At 40.1% G+C, this 19,857-nt stretch overlaps 2 protein-coding genes across 4 annotated transcripts in view; one reads left to right on the top strand and one right to left on the bottom strand.

Annotated features, from left to right (window-relative positions):
• Positions 1-19,857, top strand: part of LOC135201925 (uncharacterized) — a 292,895-nt gene that overhangs the window by 68,591 nt on the left and 204,447 nt on the right. The window lies entirely within an intron of this gene.
• LOC135201884 (clumping factor B-like) lies at positions 6,974-18,409 on the bottom strand. Of its 3 annotated transcripts, none has more exons than XR_010311627.1 (3): positions 16,891-18,409; positions 7,570-7,878; positions 6,974-7,312 (listed from the first exon to the last, which is right to left on the bottom strand). XR_010311627.1 is itself a non-coding variant. In XM_064231185.1 (1 exon), the coding sequence occupies exon 1, from the start codon at positions 18,234-18,236 to the stop codon at positions 17,022-17,024; it is 1,215 nt and encodes a 404-aa protein (XP_064087255.1). In that variant the 5' UTR covers positions 18,237-18,409; the 3' UTR covers positions 14,798-17,021. The 3 variants fall into 3 exon arrangements, 1 of the variants encoding a protein (XP_064087255.1); XR_010311626.1 differs by having other exon boundaries at positions 6,977-7,312; positions 7,749-7,878; XM_064231185.1 differs by lacking the exons at positions 6,974-7,312; positions 7,570-7,878 and having other exon boundaries at positions 14,798-18,409.

The raw sequence follows: 19,857 nt of genomic DNA, 5'->3' as shown, positions 1-19,857 counted from the left end.
GAAGCAGGTCAGCGTGGCACGCTCCTTTTTCTTGAAAAAAAAAAGAAAAAAAAGAAGAAGCTTCCTCATCTATCGCTTTTTCTTTCTCTTATGATCCCTCCTCGAGTGGATTAAAATAGCCAAGTAAAATACAAAAGCCTACTGCACCAGCTGAGTTCTGGACGGGAAACATACTTACAGTTTCCAACCTGTGTGCAAACTGTTGACAAAGTTTCCAAGAAACTGTTTACAAACTTTGTTCCCAAACAATGTTTCCTAGTGTTGACAGCCCCTTTAGTGGCAATATGGGTAAAATTAAGTCTAATGAAAAATAAGAAATTTTCAGTCAAACGCTTCTTCCCTCATCAGTCTCGTAATGACTGCCAGCTAATTTCAAAGTAATCTAGACCGTGTTATTCAACGTATGGTCACATTCAACGACACACACACACACACACACACACACACACAGACATATATAGATATATATATATATATATATATATATATATATATATATATATATATACATATATATATTATATATCTAATATATATTTATATAGTTTATATATATTATATTTTCATATGTGTGTGTGCGTGTGTACCAGCAATGTAAGCATGAGTGCACGAAGCTATTTACCATAGATTCAATAACAAGTGGCAACTCCCTAGTGAGCGCGTGACCTTGGATGGCCATATTAAAACACCTTATTTAACATGTATATTCTGCAGTACTATGCTGTAGAAACCAAGCGCTTAGGCAACCAACACTGCTTGTTTCCCTCTCCTTGAATTATTTTAAGATTATGTTATTTTATTACAGGTAAGTTATTCAATACTCTACAGTTTAGATGGAAATATCATTGTTGTCAGGTCCGTTGTAGTTGAAGTAAGGAATTTTGGAAAATACCGGAGGGCGTCTTGTAAACAAACCAACGACAGAAAATTCTAGCAAGCCATTTCTTTCTATTCTGAGGCTTTAGAATGATACTTGGAGAAAATTGGCGAAATAACGATGATCATAAAGTCATTTTGACTTATTTGGAACAAAATTATTCTTAAAAGGAGGAGAAAACTATAAAGATACCTGTCGAATCAATAGACTTAGGCCTAGCACTTCCTTGGCTAAGGTTTTTTTTTTTTTTTTTTTTTTGCCTTCCTTGTCACCATTTTATTTTTCATTTGGCGTTATGATTCGATAGCTTTGCTTACTATACTTTGTTTTTTTCCATCTGTCCATCTGCCTGTGGTGGTCGCGCATGGTAACACTGCGTCCAGGGCTTTAAACAGTTACGCTATGTCTAAGTTTTACATAAATAAAAGGATATCTGGGTGTACATTTGCAACTGAAAAGTTTTTTAATGATTTACTGTAGGCGAATTACACCGTTAATATTCGAAATAGGATATTATAATTGTTGAATGTAGGCTGAATGTAACTATCTAAAGCCCGGGACGCAGTGTTACCATACGCAAACACCACAGGCGGATGGACAGATGGAAAAAAACAGATATAGTGACGTGTAATTCAGCTTTCTCCTGAAGAATATTGTGCCCATTCCTGCAGTTGCAAGCCCCACAAATTATCACCATGAAGATAATTAATGAACCGAAAAAATCGTGGGACAAATTAAGTGGCTATTTGATTTCAGCAGAGTGTAGGGTTTTCAAGATAGCCGCAATGCTCTGCAGCTTCGCCTTGGTGTCAAAACACCAACTTCGCAGTACAAGTGTACAAAATTAATAACATCTTCAGTTATGATTATCCCCGTATCCTGTGTACATTAAATAACTTCCTGTTGAGCGTGACTTTTATGCCACTACCATTCTTCAATATAAATATGCTCCTCTCGTGGGTAGTACTACAGGCAGTAAAGGCCGGTTTACAGGGGTATAGTAACTAGCGGCAAGTAAACTTTCCAGGATAGTAAGCGTTTGCACGAGGACAGTGTTTTGGGTAGAAGTTGCCACCAGTAGCGACAAGATGTCTTCTGACATAGATGAAGCAATTGATGCTGCTTATGTCATTCTCGCTAGAGAAGTACAGTTGCTCATCAAAAAGAAAAGGAAGAAGCTCAAAATGTGGGCGAGAAAATGGATTCAAAGTAGGGATTTATTAGGAGGCTCTAGTACTTTAGTTCGTGAATTAGGAAACGAAGATCCTTCAGAATATAGGAAGCATATGAGAATGAACCAACAGAAATTTGAGGAACTGCTACGTCTAGTAGAGCCTACCATATCTAAGAATGATACCACGATGAGGAATGTTTACTGCCAATTCAATCAAAGCATCTCTTATTTCTAGAAGAGCCACATCCCGTTTATTATTATTCATGTAATCGTTACGTCTAATGTTCCCCAAACATTCAAATTCCTCGTATTTATCCAAAAATTTCATTATATCCTCGGTATTCCACTTCTCTAACATCATGATCTTTCTGAAGGCAAGTGACAACTGGGAAAGTTTGCTTTTGCACGGGCATAGTTACTGGCGCTAGTCGCTCAAGTGTCCGGATAGTGGCCAGTAAAGTAGCCGGGATTTCTACTCTACTTGCCACTATCCTGGACAGTAAACTCTCCAGGACAGTTTACTAACTTTGCCTTTGCACGGGGATAGTTTGCTGACGCCAGTAAACTACCCCCGTGTAAACAGGCCTTAAGGTGTGACACTGCAGAAAACAAATAAAACAAGGTAAAAATGCTCATGAATGACGCTCCCCCATAATCAACCTTTGATTCTCATTTGATTTTACATTACGCCTGAGCGCCAGGCAGTCGTGGCAAATCCCAGAGCGTCTGAAATTTAGACCTGCAAAGATCGTAAACACTGGTATATAGGGCCCGGGAGAACATTTTCAAGCGTTCCTACTCTGCCTAGTTCCTTGCTTCATTCTCTTTTTTTTCTCATTTTTATGATTCCATGACGGGTTCATTCAGGGTTTTTCCTTTCACCGAGGGTACTTTGGCGGAAACCGTCAGCAATGCAGATTGAAAATGATCCAGGTTCGTAGTTCCGTTTGTCAGCGTTGATTTCATGATTTTCCCCAGTGTATGTAATCCTAACTGCTTCTGAATTGACTTCCATTTAAGTTCTTCGTAAAGCTATTCTACTTAACTTGAAAAAAGTACTCTGGTTAGATTGAAGCAATGCAGTATAGCGTAGCTGATAAGTTTACTGTAAATTGAGATGTTTATCTCATGGTACTATATAAAATACCTTTGTGTGAGGTTTTGCACTTCAATTTAAAGTAATTTTTCATCTTAACTTTTCTATTCAGTCGGTGTATTTCGATGTTATCTTTACCTTCTAATGCTACTTCCTCCTTTTATGGCTCAACGAACAATACTAACAAAAACATAATGACATATTTTTCCACTTGATATCGTTAATCTGTAAATATCATTTATAACTTTCGTTTCTCTCCTGATTGGCATGAAGCTTTTGTAGACGTTAAATCGGTGTGCATATAGATAGGTTGTTCAATAACTTTATGGCCATAAAGCATGCCACCCACTTATGTAGATGATGGAATGTCTCATTTAACAAGAATCAGTTAAAAAAATGAACGTGAATGACGAATGTGAACCAGTAAAAGTATTGTGTTTGGTGTGCATGTTCATAGAGCTGCAATACAATAGGGCTGGCTTTAGTACTAGTCCTGGTTACAAGATCATGTCATATTATGTTACAGGCGTAGTTGTGAAAATCATAGCATATGTTATAGACTTTCGATCAGCACTGCTAGTCCCATTCCTACCAGCCAGATTAAAAAAAATGCCAGAAGTTTATGAAGGTGGACTTTGCTGTGGTGGAATTGTGTAGTCTTTCGTTATTTTCCCCCTGTCTGAAGGATCTGAAACCTTTTCATATATCATTTATGACTTACCACCCCCCACCCCGGCCCAACCCCGTGTTTTGCCTTTCATGGTTCGTAGTGTTGAACAGGAGGTAGGACGTAGAGAAATGCACGGTCTAGGTATATACCTAGACCGTGTAGAAATGGACTACTGAACACAAACGACGAGAAGACAAGGAGAGAGGGTGGAGGCCGGAGAGGCAGGATTAACCCTGGGAGGCTGGGACTGGGAGCGGTTGGGAGAAAACTGACTGATAGGACGAGGAAGAGAGGCGAGAGAGAAAGAAAACAAAACACGCTAAGAGAGAGAGAGAGAGAGAGAGGAGAGAGAGAGAGAGAGAGAGAGAGAGCATGGATACACATAACAAAACACTGGCATCCAACACCAGCAACTAAGCGAGTCTCGTCATATGCTAAGTGATGTCCAAATTTTCCCTTATAATGAGGCCGACGCATTTATACATTTGGAGCTTCTACAGCAACTGCGCTCTTACTGTTTTCACTCGAATCTGCATTGGTTAAGGTCCAAAATGATTTGTTAAAGATGTGTATTATGAAAACTGTAACACGATAATTGCTCAAAAACTTAATTAACTTAGGCCTACAAAATAGTTTTACAATGTCGGTGTGGGAATGACCCGCCACGTGGAGTCATCAGACCTGACGTGTTCCAGCATTGTAATTAACTACCTCAGGGCAGAACTGAGAAATATGTGACTACACTACAATACAGTTGTATTGTGGAATTTCTTTCATTATTACTAGGCCAAATATGTATCGTATTAGGCCTGGTATTGCTTCTACAGTATTAGCGGGTAGGTACGTCGACTGCTATTCGTAAAAAGTACTAATACCGTACAATAAAAAGAGAGAAAAAAATCCAACAACCTTTATTTTAAGAAAAATGGATTAAGCAAGACTGAAAGGCATTATTTTACATTAAACTTGTGGATAATGTTATATCTGACCACTGGACCAACCGCGACCGCGTGTTCACCTGAGGATCTGAATTGTTCTGGATCCTCCTCCTTGTATCCTGTGTCACTGTTTTCCAGTAATCCTCTTTATCTCCGTCTCTCCCTCCTTGGTCGTCCTGTCTTTTGTGTGTGTGTGTTTGAGAGTGTAATGAGAAAACGCACAGTTATGATTCCGTAGATTTGCAATGGCATCTGATATGTTTTGTTGTTAGCAGGTCGTATTATAGCGTTATGAAGAGAGGATTTTTATGCTTTGTCAGCGTTTCATTAATTTGTAGAATTTTCTGGAGAATGCTTTGGCCATATTTGTTTAGAAAGCTGCTGTTGTGAATTAGGTTGGTCTTTCGGCAACACGTGCTCTGTCCGTCAGTTATTGACCAAAGTTTTTTGCTTTTAGTTAATATAACTACCATAGTTTTTGTGTGTTGGAAATTCTATAAACTGCCCTAAACCAATTCATCCCAACCCCCTAATGTTTTTTTTATATGTATTCAACATATGCGCCTGATTTGCATAAAGGAAAATTTGTTTAACATTTTCCTCACACGTCCCAACTGCTTCCTCCATAGACGCTCCAAGATTCCTCCAGAACTTTTGCACATACCTACCTACTGCCTTCTTTGCTTATCGTATTCTGTGACTTGCCACATCTATCCTCAACAGGCATTTCATTTCATAGCTCCACAACAGCACCTACATTTATACGGTTCTTGCAATACTTCATCCATAATGGTATTCAATAGCTACTTGGAGATGCATGCAATAGATTCAGTCCCACTTTTTTGCCAAACCCGTGCACGTATTCACTTCCGTCTCTTGACTGTCTGTATATGGACAGAGCACTAGATCAATGTCTTAAGCCTTTTTTGTTTTTGCCTTTTTTTTTTATCTTATTTGTAATCTTATTCGGGTTTATTTATTGTCCGCAATTCCTCTGCAGTGTAGTTCCATTCTCTCTGACGTATTTGGCCGACTGTATTGTCTACTGTGTACTTAATTCGGGTATCGTTTACTGAAATAGTTTGAGTTTCATCAGGCGAAGTTCCTTGCTGAAAATTGATGCTTGTGTCAGTACGAGCGTTACCTCTTTGTCAGAGAGGTAATCCTCAGCTGGAACCAATCTGCCGGTAATCCCTAAGATCGAGAGATTGGTATCTGTCGGTGTGTGTGTGTGTTCTTCATTCTTAAAAACATGTCATGGTTATTCTTTTTTTACACTTGACTATTCCGTTGTTTTTGCATGTCATTGCAATTCTCTCTCTCTCTCTCTCCTCTCTCTCTCTCTCGTCTATTTTAGTTTTAAAGAAACAAACGATTGCTTGTTTTTTGGGGAAAGAAAATTTAACTAACCTGTATACTGGTCAGACAAAACATTTCCGTCGCATGGTCCCCAAGACGAGCACAAACGCAGAAGGAGCATCAAAATGATGGAAATATCCTAGAAGCGACGAAGCTGAGTCTTTTGGTTCTAGTTGATTACGGGAAGTGTTGAGTATGAAGACCTGACGTCATATGCATTGTGCGTCAGTCAAAGATCAAGAAATCCCCATTGATTTATTAATGTGCCCGATTTTGCATATCTCCTTTATTCCCAACTCACTTTGTGATTGGTTTATTGGACCGTCACAGTTGAACTCTTGGCTTTTGTGGATAATGAAGAGCTTTGCCGTTATTCAGTCTTTTATTTCCGCCGTCGATAGACTTACCTTCGATGTATTTCCCAGGAGAGACTAGAAATCTGTGAATTTTCATGTCAAAAAAGAAAATATAACGAAGAGTGTGATATGAGCCTACATGTGTAAAACTGTACTGAATATGATTGGACTGCAAATAGAATATCACAATAGATTATTGGCATTAGTGATGCAGTGATGCTGATTTTAGCCTAACCAGTGCAAGACACTGAGAGAGTTTGAAAGATCACTCTCCCTGCGTAAGGAGAGAGCAAGAGTAAACGTTTGTACTTTCTGGATAGGTTGCGAGAGTGTGTGTGTGTGTGTGTGTGTGTGTGGTGAGGTTGGGTGTGTTTCGTGATGAAGGTTGAGGTGGATAGGTGTGTGTGTGTGTGTGTGTGTGTGTGGGTGTGGGTAGGTAGTGTGTGTGTGTGTGTGTGTGTAGGTGTAGGTGTGGGTAGGTAGTTGTGTGTGTGTGTGTGTGTGTGGTGGTGTAGGTGTGGGTAGGTGTGTGTGTGTGTGTGTGTGTGTGGGTGTTGGTGGGTGGTTATTTGTTTAACTTTGCTTTAATCAAATTTAATAGTTAGTTTTGTCAATGAATGTCTTTGTAAATGTTGGTTAGCAAAGTCTGCCTAACTGTGTGCATGAGAATGTGTGCGCAAGATATCCCAAGAACGCATGCACAGAATTCCATTCAACCTGCCAGATCTGCAACAGATGACCTTCTCGAGGTGATTGATTTTATGGCGAAATCGGATCACAGTTGACTTCATTTCGTCAGTCAGATGAAAAGGTTTGGCGTCCTCCGGTCTCCGCCATCCCACCTGTGGGTAATGAGATTGGAATAGTGAAGCATTCGATTTCTCTCATATTTGCATGAGTTGCATTTTCTTGCATCATACAAACAGCAGGCATTGAGAAGTGTTAGCGACTAATGACAACAGCACTATTGTCAATATTTATGTCATTAATAAAAATAATAATACTAATAATAATAATATTAATAGTTATAATAGTATTGTCATTGCTTTTTTATGCTGTCGTCATTTGTGATACATTGATCATTACCTAATAACTTTACCATTTATTTAGGAAGATAAAGCATTTCAACTTGATAGTCATCCGAGGTAACTTCTCTATGAAACTAGCCTCTTTTTTTCTTTTTTCTTTTTGTGTGTGTTCAAGGCTTGCATAGTAGGAGATCTTTGAAATTACAACTGCATATGTGACAAATGAATGTGAGTGCGCCAGTGTACAAACCCTTGGTACGAGTGGACCTGAGCGTCTCAGAAGGTGGAACTCACGGTCTAGGCCTAGACCGTGGTGTGGTGGAACTCGGGCTCGGGGCCTTCCCGTCAACCGTCGCTGACCGTGTACGGTTTCAGGACACCTGTCAAAGTAGATGACGTTGAAAGCTCTTCAAACGTTGTGATTTTTTTTTACCTACAAAAATTCACCTTATATTTAGCCCATACAGTTATCAGTAATACGCATTCTTTGACTAGAGTGGAATTTGTCCTAGATTGCAAGGTGCCCCCATCATTAAGTGGCAGAAGTAAGTTGTTTTTAAATATATATTTTTTTTCATATTGTGGCTATCTATTTATGCTTAAAAAATATCAGTGCTTATTTACAAAGATGAGGCGACACTTCACAGCTGTGATTTACGGATGATCGATGGATTTTTTTTTTTTACGTACCGTGAATTTTACTGTAGTTATCCCCTAAACACAGATAACTGAAAATCCAGTTATGTTAATCCCGTTTTAATTAACACGAGGTTTGCAGAATCACTGCCAGTCTAATTCTTATCATCTTCCTACAAGGGCACAAATTAATCGGTTTATGAAATCAAGTGGTAAGAATACCAAGTTGGTCTTTAATAAGGGATGCGAATTCAAGAATATTTATCAGAATTTAGTATTGTTTGATACGGTGATGTATATTCGCTGTTAGTATTCACGTCGACCCATTAAAAAAATAGAAAATAAAGAATAAAGAAAGTGTTGTCTACCATTAACCTTCCACGCGGGCCAGTTTACATCTAATCGTTCGATTTTTATCAAATTGCAAACTATACGACTGTACAATATCAGCTACTCTTTATGTTTCTGTTTTGCTTTTCGTTGCTGTGAATCTATATGCGTAGCTCAAGCGATGGAATCGATAGACAGCGGAGAACAGGAATTGAGTATTAATTTGTGGAAAGTCAACCATTTTTCGAAAAAGTTAAGATTATTGCACTTGTGCCGATGTGACGTGGCTGCCTTACCTTTAGGTAATGACTAGTGACAGAAATGTAACGTCATGGTAAAAATGAATCTCTCTCTCTCTCTCTCTCTCTCTCTCTCCTTGTGACCTCATTGCCAGGCGCAGGTAGGAGCAAAGAAGTCCACCATTATTTCTTTACTCCAGCGAAAAATGAATCGACTTTCCGTCGTCTTTTCTTTGACAGGTTTCTTTCGGCCGTTCCTTCCCGCGGCAAGCGATTCAAATCAAGTCTATTCAAAGCGCGTCAATGAACAACGCTCAATCGCTGCTCTTTTGTTTTGCAGCTCTCTTCTCTTCTGGCCATTAGCTGGCGTTGCTTTTGTTGCAATGACTTCTGTTCTAACAACGGATGCGATTGCAAAGCTGTTCAGATCGTCATCACATTTCAGTTGAAACATTTTTTTCCTTTTTGTCTGTGGGGGCCCCGACGAGATGGCTGTCTCGGTTCTCTTTGTTGACCGTCACTGCGGAAAAAAAAAAAAAGACCCCGAAATTCGACAGGGAAATGATATCACATAACATATTAATCATAAGGACGGACACCATATCTACTTTTGACCTACTGGGTGCTAGAAGAATAAGAATACTCATAACATCGGAGAATCAAATATGAAAGAGCCCCGTTTAAAGACAGTGATGACGTTAATAAGATGATTATCTAGGAAAACTGTCAACTGTAACAAATAAAAAGAAATCTGCCTCACGAACTCTCTTCTAAGATCCTCCAGAAACATACCACGCTGTTGCTGATGATGATGAATATGATGACAGCCGTCGACGAGGAAAAACATAAGCCGCCTCTCATGAGAACGAAGGATGGGGGGGGGGCGCCTGAGGACCGGTGGTTATGAACGCATGTGTGATGAATCCCCTACGCTTCCGGATCCTGTTATGTGGCAACCGCAAATACGCTGCAACTCGCGCGCTTAGGACGGAGAATCGGGGAATCTGTTTGGGAGGAATGCATCTAGTACTTTAGGCTAATGATTTCGGTGTTACTTGACTCGAGTTTCTCTCTCTCTCTCGCTGCTTCTCTTCGGTTTCCCTTTCTTGTATTTTTGCTCCTCTCTCTTTCCCTTTCTTGTATTTTTGCTCCTCTCTCTTTCCTTCTCTCAACGAGCGAGATCATTGGTGATGAACGATGTGTTCATTTATGTAGATAATTTATCTGACAGCGATTATTAGGACAGAAGGCGAATGACAGACAGGTGAACATTTCGGCATGTTTTTTTTTCCCCATGCAAATAAAACTTTGCTTTTGAGTTAAAAAGCAAAGAAAAGGCCAGCTTTCTTTTAGATCTCAAGATCATGCTTTATATAAAAGGGAGAGTTTTTGAGTAGTCTCTTTCATTTTCTAAGTCGTGTATCTATTTATCTTTGTAGTTCTAAAACTCGCTGTTATTGTTAAAAGCAATCTTAGCTCAGCCTTTTTGTGAAGAAAGAAGTAGGAAAAAAAAAAAGCGGAGATGACGTAACCATGGCCGCCGTAGGCTCATCCAAAAGCCGTATTTACTTATCCTTACGATGCCTGTGCAGCGCAACGCACCTTCAATCAGGATTAATAGAGTACCCTATTAATCCTTCCTTTATCCAGGAGGTAGGTATCAGAGCAGCTGTGATTTTCTCATCACTCACAGGAAAGACAGAATAGTTAGCGAGCCTCACAGTCCGAAGGCATTCACAAAATTAATGTCACTATCAGGGCCTGGGTAAGAGAAAAAAATCGGGGAAATGCAGAGAAATAAAATTCCTGCAGCAGGTTCTGAAACGCCCAACATAGATATTAGTGAATGGCCGTGAAAAAAAAAAAAAAAAAGGAGCGGGGGGGGGGGGGGGGGGGGGCTCTAAAGAAAAATCAATGGAAAACTGATCGCAGAACCTTAACAATCCCCTACAGAATTTTGTGAAATAAAATGAAAGATCCTTCGACTTGAAATGGAAGAGTTCGACCAGGCATTATTCGCACTGCGCGCGCGGCGTCTGTCTGCCTTGCGTCGTCTGCCGATGATCTCTGCTGACACAATCCTCATTGTTAATCTCTTCGGAACATGCATGCACGCGCATCAATGACACCGTCTTCCAACGAACATTAAATCTCCGCCTCTTTTATTCTTGTACTTTCCTTATCTGCGTGGAGGCTTGCAGGAAAGACCGACTCGCAAAGAGAGAAGCTAAACGAAAAGAATTTACAAGATAACGAAGCAAACTGTTCCATTTCCCGTCCCTGATGTGATCAGGTTCGCTGGAATATATTATATATATATATATATTATATATATATATATATTATATATATATATATATATTTATTGATATATATATATTATATATTCATAATATATCATATATATTACACAAATGCTTAAAAAATCACAGAAGATGCACATGACTTCATTGAATAAGCAAATACCAAATGAAAATGATAGGCAGAAATCCAAACGCTTTCGTCTTTACTAGGACATTGTCAAGGAATGTCTTAGTGAAGACGAAAGCGCTTGGATTTCTGCCTATCATTTTCCTTTGGTATTTGCTTATTTACTGAAGTCATGTGCATCTACTGTGATTTTTTAAGCATGTATATAATATATATATATATATATAATATATATATTATATATATATATATATCATATATATATATATATATATATATATATATATATATGTTTTTTTTTTTTTTTTTTACGTACATTTCGGATCTTATTTAAGTTCCTTAAGCTCTTCACAACACTATATTTATAGTCTGCTTTGTAGCCACGACCGTTTTCTATATGCTGTTCCGATCCCGAATAGCCTCTCGCAACTCTACAGCGAATTTTGGAACATGTTCAGGAAATAAGTACGATTAAGTACGAAAGATAACGGCGTCGCTTATATGAACTTCATCATCAAATGAAAACTCAAGGGTCGGGGAGACACAGAGACTTAGAGCCACAATAAAATAGATAGTTTTACGGGAAGATCGATCTGCTTATGATGGAGGGCAGCAAAGAAAGGTGGGGCAGTAAGACAAGGAGTCCAGTTCCTGATGAAGTGCACTCTTCGTAGCATCATCAGTCTAAGGCAAAGCTTGAGAATCTGCGGACGGCGATTACGAGGAGAATAAAAGTGACTGCTCCTGTATTCTTGACAGAGAGAGAGAGAGAGAGAGAGAGAGAATCACCAAAATCTATTCGCCTACCTTGTCTGGGTAAAAGCGTTTTTTTTTTTTCTCAGATATCAGCTGCCCTTCCTCCCTATCCTCGATCCTTTTCCCTCACTCTAGTTACCTTTTAAAGAGAGAGAGAGAGAGAGAGAGAGAGAGAGAGAGAGAGAGATTCCCCAACTGATGTGAAGATTACCTCCTCGAGACCCAACAAACGCCTCACCGACCCCGGATAGTCTATGTTAAGTCATAAATGATACGAGATATTTTGACGGATCACTCGTTCCAGTAACGTTTTTCTACCGCTTCCGGATCAGTCTTACATCCCCCCCCCCCCTTTACTTCAGCAAGCTGCGACCCACAGCAGTTGACTATCTGACCAGGTGCGTAATTTACTGGATTGCTAAAAAATGTAATCTCACAGTTCAAGTTCAGCGATTGGACGCGGGTTCCTTGGTTACCAGCTCAGGGCGTGTTCCAGTAATGAGAGAGAGAGAGAGAGAGAGAGAACTTATTCCGTGTAACCTGTCCCCCCTCCCAACCCCATATACTGATGTCCGATTCCGTTGCCAACGGGACCAACGGCTTTACGTGACTTCCGAACCACGTCGAGAGTGAACGTCTATCACCAGATATACACATCTCTCACACTTCAATGGAATGGCCGAGAATCGAACCCGCGACCACCGAGGTGGGACGCAAACACCATACCAATCACGCCACCGAGGCGCTGTTGTACTAATTCGGGAGTTCTCCGTTTCCGTCAGTTACCCAGGATAGCTTTACAGAAGGGCATGGTTCCCCCCCCACACAATAGACGGTCTACTCATTGAGGATATCCAGAGATACCGTATCGCTACGTCAAACGATTTCTAAGAGGGATTTATTTTTACTACTCAGCAGTGGTCGTACAAAAATCTCCGCACTTCACCGAGTTTTCGCAACTGCGTTGGTGTTGCTAAATTTAAAAGTTCCAAAATTGACTGTTCTGTTACCAGGTACCTACTGTAAGTTTATGTCCGGTAGGTATTTACTACAGCAAATGCCGAATACAATACTGCACCTCATGTGATGCCGAGGACAGAATGCGGGTTTTAGGCGGCCCTGGACCACGTAATACGTTCATTTATAATACAGCTACCATTCTCCATCTGGTGTTTAGCTTTTTCCCACTTCGTTTAGGTTTGTTTGCTTGTATAGTGTTTTTACGTTGCATGGGACCAACGGCTTTACTTGACTTCCGAACCACGTTGAGAGTGAACTTCTAACACCAGAAATACAAATCTCTAACTCCTCAATGGAATGCTTGAAAATCGAACTCGCGGCCACCGAGGTGGCAGGCCAAGACTATCCATCATTGTACATTATCAGCTCAATGTCCTATGACTTATTTGATAATCACTTTTTTTTTAAACCGCAATACCAGCCTTTCGTCTTAACTCGCAAAAATTACCATATTTTTATATAGTCCGATTCCTTCTAGTCACATGATTTCACGGGGCAATTTCTGGGACATACGGTACCGCGGTCCAACACGGATCATTATTTTGACCAAGTTCTTAGGGTTGAAAAAACCAGCACCTATTTTGAACCATTTATCGACCCAAAATCACAAGGTGTCAATATGCTGGTCTTTAAAATTTCTTTATATATATTTTTTCTATTTCCGAACTGTGAGGTCCATATGATTCATATAAATTCAAGCTAAGGGCAGTATATTAGAACCCAATAAAAAAAGCAGAATTAGGAGATTCAGAATAGGGCCTTCCATTTTTTTTCTCAATTGTAAGTTCAATATTGATATTCCAAATTGTTTAATATTAGAATCATTATGATTCATTCATTTTAGAGCTTTGTAGTTCTTACGAAAACCTAAGTGCTCTTACTTTCCCATATTTAAATAAAATCCTCAAAGTCCTCAAGGCTTCATAATTTAAACCTTTGATAATCTTTCCAAGATCTTAATATTTGACTTCTTAAAAGAGAACTGCATTGCTGTCAAGGTTTCGAATCTTACCTCCATCAACCTTTCAGTGTTCAAGATTTATTTGACATATCTTTCTTGCTGTGTCACTGCTCTCTTGTGTTATAGGCAGTTTTGTTTTTACTAACTTTCAGTTTGTGCAGTTTCATCAGCCTGGCGTTCAGTATGTTCACTACCTAGGCATTTTGTTGTCTGTAGCTACTACGATCTTTCATTAAATCATCGAACTCAAGAGTGACGGTTACAGGCATTGATTAGGCTTATTCTGTTGATTGTTTGTTTGCTTGTATGGTGTTTTCACGTTGCATAGAACCAGTGGTTATTCAGCAATGGGACCAACGGCTTTACGTGACTTCCGAACCACGTCGAGAGTGAACTTCTATCACTAGAAATACACATCTCTCACCACTCGATGGAATGTCCGAGAATCTAACTCGCGACCACCGAGGGGTGGCAGGCCAAGACCATACCGACCACGGCACTGAAGCGCTACTTATTCTGTTGAAAAGCCTTGTGTGTTTAAGGTGTACTTTATACAAACTGCCACTACCTGATTCATGTGTCAATCTGATCAAAGATTCTTTTACTTGACATTACATCTGGAGATGAAGATGGCATTGTTAGTTCATTATGGAGTACCATTTTTTATTTATGTGAAGCAGTTTCCAATCTTTTTATTCATTGTTAAATGCTCTCATGTCTATACCATAATTTTAATATCTGCAGTTTAATAGAGCAGTGTTAATTCTCAGCATAGTATACTTACATTAATCTTACCATTTAGGTAGTAATTTTCACACAAAGACATAAGTCTTGACAAAGCCTTGTATGGACAAACAGCTTGTCATCAAATCATGAACTACTACAAAAATTAAATAGGGTAAATTGTTGGGTGAAAAATAGATAAAAATAAAAGTAAGTTTATTTTATGTAAATTACTTTTTACAATATATATTCGCGCAGGAAGCACAGAAAAAAATATAAATTGAAAAGGAAAGATCAGCTTATCACCAACTCCCTACCAACCTCAGGTACAATTAAATATACATCACAGTGTATATATCCAAAAATCTTTATTACTTTCAATAGACTTCGTTTTTTGCATAAGAACAATTCCGGTAAACCACTTGAGATGCATAAATGTTTACTTTTAGGTCTTATTTTTTTTTATTTTTAACAAAGTTCTTAAAAAAATAAACAAGGGAGATAACTTCTTTAACTGTAAAGATCACGACAACTTTGTACTCCTGACTGAATGAAGGGGAACTTTTCCTTTTTTGTATTCCCCAAAGCAGATAAAACGTTGCAACCAAAGCTGGCTGAGCCTTCAGGGCAGAACGAACTATGGCTACACTAAAAAGTCACCTTTGGGATATAAAAAACTAAAAGGTCCCCTGGAGAACTGACTCACTTATCAAGACACATTTCAGAAATCCGAAATGAAGTCCGTTTCTTAACTGTGGATATGTTAAGGTTTTACGGGGAAAACTAGTCAAAAACTAGAAATCGAACCAAAAGTGTTCCCCCTGTGACCGAAACTGACAAAATTCATGTCAGTCACTTCTTTAAATATTAAAGTGTAATGCTTAAAACCAGGAAGAACACTATTTGGTTTGACAAGACATATTTATTTCTAAACTCAGAGAGACTTTGATTTCACCTTAACACGAGTCCTCATGAAGAAAAAAATTTGCACCACAGATATTTGACCCATACATGTCACGTTCTTACTTTTATTTTTAAATGGTATAATTATATCCAAGAAAAATAGACCTCTGTGAACTTACCATATAGGGATCAAATTCTATTTAAAAAAACCTTAGTGAACATCCTCGATATATATATATATATATTTCTTTAAAACCTTTCATATAATTCTATATATATATACTGTAATATACTTTATCACGGGTCACTGGGGCAAACCGTTGAAGCATATAATGCGAGCAATGATAATTAAACAGACAAGACAAAAATAGCCGCTTATTTTATTCTTTTTCGTCAATAAAGAATGAAATCCAAATATGTGGTTATCATCCGCTATTCACTTTGAACTTGTCCCTCTAATTCTCAAAGCTTAAGTCACAGCCAAGGAAACGCACGCCCCAAGACAAAAAAAAAATTAATATATACATAATAAAAAAAAAAAAACCCGGAGAGGAAAAAGCCCTGCTTAGCTGACATTTAAAATCTTTCCTTTTCATAAAACGCAGCCTTCTCTCCTTGAAAATGTCACCTTATCGTCTGAACTATTAAATAGCCGTGACAATTTCTACAGGAAAGTGGCATGACTAGCTTCAAGATATGTCCGCGTATTTATCAAAATTATGCTGTTTGAGCACTGAAAAACAAATATTTTCTAGGGGCTGCAATAAAATCCAATCAAGTGTGGATCGTGAGTGAAAATGAGAACTTGTGACGGAGTACATACTGGATGTAAGACTTATTGTAATCCACCAGCTCATGTTACAGGGGTCTACTATTTACTTACTGGGCGGACATAGTCATATCGAGAAACTAGCATTCTGGTATTTCTTACATCTCATGTTACATTAATCAGAAAGGAAAATTGGCACCAAGGCCTACTTCGTCTAAAGTGAAAAAAACACAAAAATCTACATCGAGACAAAAAATATAGATCCTCCTAACATATAAAGAGATCAAGGTATATAGTTTCAAATACTTTTCCTTATACAATGTACGTCTTAATACACACACACCTGAAGCGTCCAAATTAAATTTCAAGAGGTCACGTGACAACGCAATCGCCATTCTCAAGACTGCAATGCAATGCAACACGAAGGATAGCCTACCGTAGATCTAATTGTTCGAATCAACAACACATGCACCAAATTAATATATATAGATATACCCTTTCAGGCTCACGTTTACCTTCTTGCTAATACTCTTTGCAAGTTCACTCACACAATGAGCATTTAAAAACAAAACCTACTATTGTTTAATGAAAAGTGTGTGTACCTCTGCAGGACGCCCAGGCCTACCTTCTTATTAACGCGACTTCTTCCTTTACTCGAAGCTGGAGTGATAGTATGACACTCTCAGAGTTTGTGTTACCAGATCACAGATACGCCACAGCTAAATCTTTTCATTAAATCTTCCATTATGAATTCAGCTACGCCGCAGTCGTACTGCTGACTTCTTCCTCTACGACGACGACGCCCTTGGCGACTGCAGACGGTGGAGACTCCTTCCCGTCCTTTCTCCCCTCGCCCCCTTCCACTGGAGCGGTGGTGGCAGAGGAGGAAGTGGGCGGGTCCGGCTGAGTGACGGGGGAGGGGCCGTCACCATCAACAGACCTTTCAGGTATCACGACGACAGGCGTTGCTTCTGCGGGTTCTTCTTCACCCGACTCCACGTCCTCCTCCTGGCACAAATGACTGTCAGGTTGGCACTCCACTTTATCACTGGCACTTACGACGGCCTCTCCGTCATCCAAGTTCACCCGGGATGGTGACGATGACTTTTGAGTTCTGTTATCCTCGGCCTCGGCATCACCGTCTGCTTCACTATCACTGCTCGAGTCACTGCTGCTACTACTGCTCGAGTCGCTGCTCGAGTCCGAGGACGAGGATGACGATGATGATCTGGCAGACGATGTGCGTCGAAGGGTAAGGTTCTCCTCGCGGAGTCTTCGGTTCTCTACTTCTAAATTACTGATCTCTCGCTGGAAGATTGAGATCTTCTGAGCAGTCTCAGGGTCAACCTTGACCTCTCCTGGCCGTACCTCGTCGTCATCGTCGTCGTCGTCGTCTTCCATTCGCTGACTGCGGTATCGATGGCGAGCTCTTACTGCCCGTAACTGTCTCTCCAGCAGATCGACCTTTTCTTCGAGGGCCAGGTACTCCTGCACCAACTGGGCCTTCGTCATGGTATCCAACCTCTCTGCATGGACGTCCTCGTAAGCGTTCCAAAACTCCCTGGCCATGAATTCGTCCTCGTCCTCGGGTGAAGAGTAGAAATTATTCTGATCATCTGATTCTACGCTGAAGGAGGAGTCGCGGTGTCTGCGAGGGCGAACGACGATGTCCGTATCCTGCAGCTGGTCGTGCTCGGCCATCAAGAACTGAGTCGTATTGAAGGGTGCCACTGGTTTCATCTGGAGACCTTTCCCGATCAAACGTTGACGAGGCCGCTTCCTCCTGCGACGGGCCTTCTTACTTTTCTTGCTCGGAGGAGAGTCGCTCTCGCTCTCGTTGGTGCCCGATGGCCGACGAATGCCCCTGTGGGGTCCACAAACCTTCGGGAGGGCCAGGCCCTCCATGGCATTGAGCGTCCCGGTATCCAACATATTTACTCTTGGAGAAGGTAACAGAACTTCAACGCTCATACTACTGAGGGAGGTTTCAAACGACACTCGACGTTATAGCCAGAGACGAATAAAGGCGAATTTAGCTTCACTACCAAGTTCGTGGGATGCCTAGCTGCCAACCGCGTGGGTAAAAGTAACCTGTGCGTCTTATCACGATCATAGCAGCCGTAGGACTGTTTACGAAGTTTGTGTGACTTCCTCCACCAACCAGTAACCGCGCCCCGCACTGCCTCCACCAGACAAAGTAGTTCCAATACATTTCCACTATTTAAGTCGCATTCTTTTACGGTTTTTCATTGTGAACGCTACTGATGACGCGAGCATGATCTTTAATATACCATGAGAGTAAATAATCAACTTTTACGATAGAATGCCAGAAATATATCGTCGGCGGATTGATAGAGTGACGTCACATCTGCCTCCCCCCTTCCTCAGTGGTGTATTGAGTGAAGTAGGAGAGGTACGCCATTTTGGACCTGTGGATAAATGAGTGTTATTTAGCCGTCGGTTGGGTTTGAGTGTTAAATAAAATAAATCGAGATGATAAACAGTATGTGGAGTGCATCGGGATATACCAGCAACAGCTGTCCTCGCACGAGAGAGGTGGATTTCTACCGAAAAGCAGCGATCAGCTGTTCGGGAAGAAGACGTTGGTGCAGTGGTCTTCGCATCTCCCGACTCCCATCTACTCTCAAACATAATATAATATTGTTTCATTTATCCCATTCCTGTCTTCTCATTAACATGGTCTTGTCTATAATGTATTTGCATCTCAAAATAAAAAGATACTCTCATACAATCTGGTGCCCATATGTCAGCACAGGGCGTCTTTGTTCGCAAAATTTATTTCTGATCAAGATGGCGCTTGCGTGATTGGTTGGAATTATATCCAGAATTTGCCGAGGATTTATTTTCACGAGTTGCCGGAAGATGTGTTTGTAGGCATAAATGATTAACTTCCATGAAAAACGGCCGCATTGTTTCAATTGGAAGCGTTTCTTTGGCTATTGGAGTTGGAAAACATGTAAAATTCTGTTTTGTTGTTGCCGTACCGTAATGAAATTCCTCGTAAGTACTGGATAATCCTTACATCATCTCCGAGTTATTTTGATTCTGAAAACATATTAAAGCTAAAGACATGCCCTACTTAACTACTGTTATTTCGTGAGTTATGTTTTTAAAAATTTTAATTTTCAAAAAATCACAATTGATTTTTTCTTGTGCGAGACCTCCTCTACCGGGCTTAAATCCGCAATTTCTCCAACTGATGTTAAATTTCATTATCTTCATTAATTTTACTTGCAACTGCCCCAGAAACATGAGTATTTAATTGATTTTATCATTCATGGGCGTGGTCTTCTGCCTCTAGTGAACGGTATTGGGCACTTTTTTTTTTGGGGGGGGGGAAGGGAGCGATGGGCGGGTTGGTGTTCCTTTATTTTTCGATCTCGGATTTTCGTTTATTGACATTATAACTTTTATTCTGCAACAGTCATGAATTCCCAGTTACTAGATTTCATTCATTTAGTTTCCAGTTACCGTCCCGAGTTACAGCGAGCAGCGCCTCCTCTGGCTGCGGGCTGCCAGGCGCAAAACCTTGGTCATGGTGGCTCTCTCTCTCTCTCTCTCTCTCTCTCTC

This window comes from Macrobrachium nipponense, chromosome 23, assembly GCF_015104395.2.
Source record: "Macrobrachium nipponense isolate FS-2020 chromosome 23, ASM1510439v2, whole genome shotgun sequence".
NCBI classification, from domain to species: domain Eukaryota; kingdom Metazoa; phylum Arthropoda; class Malacostraca; order Decapoda; family Palaemonidae; genus Macrobrachium; species Macrobrachium nipponense.
This window is presented reverse-complemented; position numbering and strand designations above follow the sequence as displayed.